This window comes from Arachis ipaensis, chromosome B07 (genome assembly GCF_000816755.2).
Source record: "Arachis ipaensis cultivar K30076 chromosome B07, Araip1.1, whole genome shotgun sequence".
NCBI classification, from domain to species: Eukaryota; Viridiplantae; Streptophyta; class Magnoliopsida; order Fabales; family Fabaceae; genus Arachis; species Arachis ipaensis.
The window spans coordinates 45,419,471-45,425,681 of record NC_029791.2 but is presented as its reverse complement, the minus strand read 5'-3'; the positions used below and the strand labels follow the sequence as shown (position 1 = coordinate 45,425,681).

At 32.7% G+C, this 6,211-nt stretch overlaps 1 protein-coding gene and 1 long non-coding RNA gene across 3 annotated transcripts in view; one reads left to right on the top strand and one right to left on the bottom strand.

Annotated features, from left to right (window-relative positions):
* Positions 1-559, top strand: part of LOC107609149 — a 6,075-nt gene extending 5,516 nt beyond the window's left edge. For both annotated transcript variants that reach the window (XR_002351493.1, XR_002351492.1), the window contains exon 7: positions 176-559. This is a non-coding gene — a long non-coding RNA (uncharacterized LOC107609149). The remainder of the gene's footprint in view (positions 1-175) is intronic.
* LOC107607177 (phosphoglucan phosphatase LSF2, chloroplastic-like) lies at positions 4,262-5,819 on the bottom strand. Its single transcript, XM_016309155.2, has 3 exons — positions 5,286-5,819; positions 4,873-5,078; positions 4,262-4,539 (listed from the first exon to the last, which is right to left on the bottom strand). Exons 1-3 carry the CDS (start codon positions 5,371-5,373, stop codon positions 4,384-4,386), a joined length of 450 nt encoding a protein of 149 aa, XP_016164641.1. The 5' UTR covers positions 5,374-5,819; the 3' UTR covers positions 4,262-4,383.

Sequence of the window (6,211 nt, the reverse complement as noted above, 5' to 3'; positions counted from 1 at the left end):
CTATTAATATTACTTAATTAGCTTCAATATATATATATATATATCTTAATTATTTTTTTCTACTTTCCATATGTCATTCATATCCATATATAATTAGAGTGTATTTCATCTTTTTTATATACATATACATTTAGTATATGATCGTTTTCTGAACTTGAGTCATTTTCTATCTCAGATTCTTCTTACAAGATGGAGCAAGAAACAAAGATGTTGGAACAAGTTCCCGAAATGAAACTCACACAAGAGACTAAGAAACTAAGGCGGACTTGTTTTAAAGTTAATTACAAAAGGAGGAAACTTTTGGCCTCCAAATCTTATTCATCATCACTTAGCTAAGCTACTTGTCTTGTATATTCATATTCTAAGTTGTAAAAACAGCACTTATTAGATGGTTTAAATACATTATTAGATATTAACATAGTTTAGGAAACTGGATGGTAGATTTGACTGATTAGTGTTTATTGCAATGTTTGTATTTTGGTAAGTTTAGTAAGACAAGGTTTTGTATAGGAGTTATTACTTTTGATTTTCAATAATAAAAAGTTATATATTATATTAATATTTTGTTTATGAGTTATATAATATTTCATTTATGGATTATGCTTTTTTGCTATTGTGAAATTTTAATCACAAAATTATTTATTTAACGCGATAAAAATAACAGTAAAAATTATTTTTTTAAACGATAAAAAATGTCACTGTCAGGATAAAATGGCGGTTCAAAAATGCCATTTTAACCAACCAAAACGCTACTGTCAAGGTAAAAATGGCGGTTCAAAAATGCCGTTTTAACCAACCAAAATGCCACTCTGTCAGGGTAATAATGGTAGTTCAAACCGCCGTTTTAACCTATCCAAAAACTGCCATTTTAACCCTAGAAATAACGGCGGTTTGAACAGCCATTTTAACCAACCAAAATGCCACTCTGTCAGGGTAATAATGGCGGTTCAAACTGCCGTTTTAACCTATCCAAGAACCGCCATTTTAACCCTGGAAATAACGGTGGTTTTGAACCGCCGTTTTAACCTATTCAAAAACCGCCGTAATAACTGGAATGTCGCCCAGAATTACGTTGTTTTCTAAAACCGCCATTCTTGGTAATAATGGCGGTTCAAACCGCCGTAAACACCCAAAAAAACTGCCGTTTTAACCAGAATTTTTTGTAGTGAGATTTTGGATAAATTAGATGGCAGGTCGAGAGCAACAACTAGAAATAGGGAGGTATTCAGACTTAAACGCGAGCTGTACAATGAAAGGTGCTGCCATGATCATTAGTGGATCGGTAGGTGGGGCCATCTATAAGCAAGAACACTTTGATGTTAAATTAAAGTCAGTGTTCGTATAATAAGGTGGCTAATTAGAATAAAGATGACGTACCTTGGGAGAAGGATAAGTCCCTCTCTATTTACACCTTATACTTGGGTGGGCCATCTGACTTAGACCCGTTTGTTTAAAAGCTTTTACCAGTCGTCTAAATCTTTATTGAGAGAAAGTGACGCGCGGGTCACTTTTGCGTGCAAGGGTCGAGGATCCGTCGGATCGGTAGTCCGTGACATGGACTCCCGGCCCTTATTGGACTGAGCCGAAACAAAAACTCATCATCATAAAATAATTAATTATTCTTAGTCATATTTACTATTTTTCACTAACATATTATTATTATTATTGGGCTCTTAGTGCCAGCAAAATGTATAGAAATATTCTCTTAAGTAGTTACGATCATTATTAGTTTGATCAAATTAAAATAATAATTAAAAAATATTTAGTAAAGAGCAGGACATTCTTTTACTATATGACTTCATAGGTTTACTAAACAAGTAATGAATTAGTCATGCTGATGAATTTACTAATCAAAGTTGTATCTAGAAACAACACTCCTTACACTATAAGAAAAAATAATATTTGTAACAAAAAAAAATTGTTACAAAAAATTAAAATTTTGAAACAAAAGTTTTTTGTAACAAAAAAAGGGGCCGTTGCAGTATGTCCCGTTACAAAAAGTTTTTGTAACAAAAAATGGAACTGTTACAATTCAAAATGATATTTTGCAACAAATTTTTCTGATACAAAAAACCAGAGGCCGTTACAAAAGTGGTAACAAATTTTGATATTCAAGATATTTTTGGTGACAATCTATTTTTTCCTATCATAAAATTTTGTTACAAAATGTAACATGATTTTGTAACATTTTTTTTCTTTAGTTACAAAAGCAAATTAATTATTTTGTAACAATTTTTTTAATACAAATTGCATGCATAATTTACTAAATTATTTTTTAATTAACTAATATATTAACTATTTTAATAATCAAGTCTACATCTATATAATATGAGAAAACATACATAATTCAAACAAGATCCTTTTAGCTAAAATTGTTTTAAAAGAAAATAACATTAGTGAGTACATTGATTAGTTCTACAAGTTATATGTCTTGCATAAGTTCAACCAAAAGTTAAAAGTTCTAACATAGATTAGTGTCTCTATGAATCAAAATATTCTTGAGCCCTCAAGGTAGCATGTGGTCATCATTTCAGCACTCCTGTAAATAAGAAAAACATAAACAAAAAATTAGAAACAAGATATAACACTAATTATAATTTTTTCCATTAAGTTTTATCCAAAATGTTTAGAAAAATTTTGGCAGAACCTCCCCTAAAACTTAGATATTTCCACCGTCTACGGTTCCAACATAAATAACCAATTCACAACTTATGTCTCATCCAATACACAACCAAATTTATCAAACCAAATAATAGGACATTTATCATTTATCAACCATGACACAAGTAAAATATAATAAATAGATCCATATACAATTAAGCTATACTAATAATATATGAATCATCTAAGAATATGTATTAAAAATATAAGCAATTTTAAGAGTACCTTTAATTGTCTAGTTTCTTTCATCGTCAAAATGCGTTATGAAAGAGTACGACTTGTTGAGCTTTCAATTGAGATTTCACTCTAGCTAATTCTTCCTCTTGCCGTGTTTGTTGCTCTTTAAGTTTTTCTTTGAGCACATCTATTACACAAGCAAAATTCAACTAAAAAATTCAATAAATAAATTCAGTTCATTGTATCTACCAAAAAAGTTAATGTATCCTCTAATTTGGGTGACGACTTTGTAAACCATTGATCATGGTTACATGCTGACTATGAATAGAGAGTTTCTTGTCAGTAGAATGAACACGCTTTGCTTGATCATTTCCTGCTGCATGTTAAATGGTTTGATAAGTAGAATTGAAGTAAGATTTCCAATAAGTCATCAAATTCATATATGTAGTGGAAGCCCATACCTTCCTTGTTTAACAGATTAAGTCCCCTTTCATGCAAAATTTTAAGACGAAATGCATATGTAGCCATCAAAACATCTACATCATTCTCAATGGCAGTACATGTCACCCCCCATGTCTTCTGAAGACTGCCAATAATGACTAAAAAATAAATAATGAATGAAATACTGGTAAAGAATCCATCCTAAGGTAAAAAAAAGATTCAAGGCCCCACCTAAGGATGGAGTTTGATATATACAGCATCAATTTTTCTTCTTGTTAAGGATGGAGTTTGATATATACAACATCAATTTTCCTTCTTTCAAATCAAGGAGAAAAAGAAAAAGAAAAACAAAACACCCCACAATGAATCAAGTCCATGCAATAAAATATCATAATTCACTTGAGTTATGTTCACTAATTGACAACATATATATTTAAATATAATGAAAAAGATAAAAAAGAGAAGATATATACTGAAATAGAGTTGGTGAAGCATATTGAGTAAGATGCATCACAATTTTTGTATGTTCATAATAACTTTGCCACATTAGTTAGCTTAATAAGCAACACCTCAGAGCTTAGTGTTGCTGCTGCAGCATCATCCATCAGCTTTTGCATTGAATAAGAATGCAGCTTTTGGTGTCAAAAGATATAATCCTATTCTATTCTATCCCCATTATGTATCTGAGTCCAAAATTATCTCAAAAATTCAAAGCCTATTCCTGATTTCAGGTCCACATCAAGATCAACACTCTATATCCCTCTTTCCATATAAGTCACGGTCATACATTACTCCACCATCAATTGAATACACTAAGCTACATTATATAAATCAAGCATTGTATAAGGGAAGCTGTTATCTCATCAGGCATGGATTCCATAACAATTCATTCACAAGAAAGATAACACATTCTTTTCTTAATAATTAAGAGTTCTTAAGAAACTGTGAACTAATCTGTCATACAGATTAAAAATACTGTTTTTCCATAACATGAGCTAGAAAATTAGTGCAACCATAACATTACACTTAACAATATCAAATTTGATAATCATTTCTTGAATCAAAGATAGGTGGAAGTTTAGAACTCACATTCATGTCATAGAATTAGAACAAATAAGCTATTGTCACCCCTGGTGCTCTTCCAAGTCCAACAGTACAATGCACATAAACTCTTCCTTTTCCCTCTGAGATTGCCCATTCCAATGATGAAACTGCTTTAGGTAGAATATTTCGTAAGAAGTTTGGATCAAAGTATATTGCCTAATAGAATAGATTTATAAAATATATCAAGTTATGAATTATAATCCAGTCTCAGAAAAGCAAGCAAAGCATTTAACAAACTCACAACTCTTTCAGAAAAAGGTTTTCTAACACATTTAAAGTGCAATGTCAATTGCACCAAAAGTATATGGATCCTTGACTTAGCCATACATTGTATTAACCAGATAGGAAAAATTAAAATTTCTATCTCATGACAATGCCATTAAGCAAGATAAGTTGGCATTGTTGTATATACTTTTATAAAATTCAGAGTGGGAGTCTATTTTCTCAACAAAATTGACTGAAATGCAGGCTTACAGCTTTTTTACTTACCGGCCTCCTCATATTTCGAACATCGAGTTTGTGACACCTCCTTTTTATCGACTTCAAGTCTATTCCCCAATATTCTACATCCTTATCTTGCTGCAAATTCAGAATGTATGTCACACCTTCTTCCTTCTTGAGGTGATTGATGTCTTCAGGTTTCTGTGATTGGGATCCCACAATGAGATTGTCAGTTATAAGTGTGTAATTCATACCTGAAATAAATCAATCACAGATTGCATCAGCAGCAGCAATCATATTACTGTGCTATGCATTTAATATAATAGACACAAATTAATACATCACTAACCGTTCTTTCTAGTAACTTATACAAAATGCAAATAATTAACAAAGGAAACCCATCATTATATCAAACAGTTGGCAGTCATAACTAACAAATAGGGAAAAAAGAGGAAACTAACCCAGATTGTGGTGATACTCATAAGGATTCCTCATCATCCTCTTCATAGCAGTGGTATTACTCGTGGAGGGTTTGTGCTTCTTCCTCATCAATGCCTCTTAATAGCAGTGGTATCCGAGTGATAGGACACGATATCAATTCAAAAGCAGCGACGTCCAGAGGGGCAGACGATGACATGATAGCAGAAGCAGAAGAGGTTCTATTCCTCGGATTTAAAAGCAGCTAACAGCGCAGCCTCGAACCCTTCTCGCGTGTTCTGTTCCTCACATCAACGGCGGCTCAGTAGCGACTTCGCGGGCTCCCTCTCTCCCTCCGCGAGCTCGCACCGGTGACGGCCTCCTCGAGGCTCCATGATGGCGACGATGGCGAGCCTGCAGCAGATGCGACAATAGCCCTCTCCCCCTCGGCGATCTCTGGCTTGACCCACGGCTCTTCTCCCCACGCATCTTCTCCAGGCAAAATCGACGGCAACGGCGAGGCATGTGACGGCGGCAGCAGTCCCCTTTTCCGTCGACGACATCCCCCCTTCTCCTCTCTTCTCCTGGCGCAGCTATTCATCGAACCCTCTCTCTTTCCTATGTTTTCTGTGGTGTGTGTGTGTGTTAGCCTATTAGCTTAAAGGGGAAAGGGGATTAGGTTTAAGATTTAACTGAAAATTAAGGTTTTTTATTTAGAAATTTAGGGTTGAGTTTTTATAAAGAATATTTCTGAATTTATTAAATTTAATTTATTAACTATAAAACTCAAATTTACTATAAAATATTTCATATTAATTATATAAATAAAATATTAAATTTAATTTTTATTAATAAACTTTACTTGTTATATAATTATTTAACATAACAATTTATAAAATTATTTTATGTAAATTAAAATTTTAATAATAAGGTAGTAAGTTAAAATAGTTTTATAGATAAAATAGACAAA

Bases quoted from the DNA above. Each gene is read 5' to 3' on its own strand.
- LOC107607177 (XM_016309155.2), bottom strand. From the start codon at position 5,373: ATGAGGAAGAAGCACAAACCCTCCACGAGTAATACCACTGCTATGAAG. The intron at 5,079-5,285 runs GTTAGTTTCCTC...GATTTATTTCAG, and splicing joins TGAGTATCACCACAATCTGG to GTATGAATTACACACTTATA. The intron at 4,540-4,872 runs GTAAGTAAAAAA...CTATTCTATTAG, and splicing joins TTCGAAATATGAGGAGGCCG to GCAATATACTTTGATCCAAA.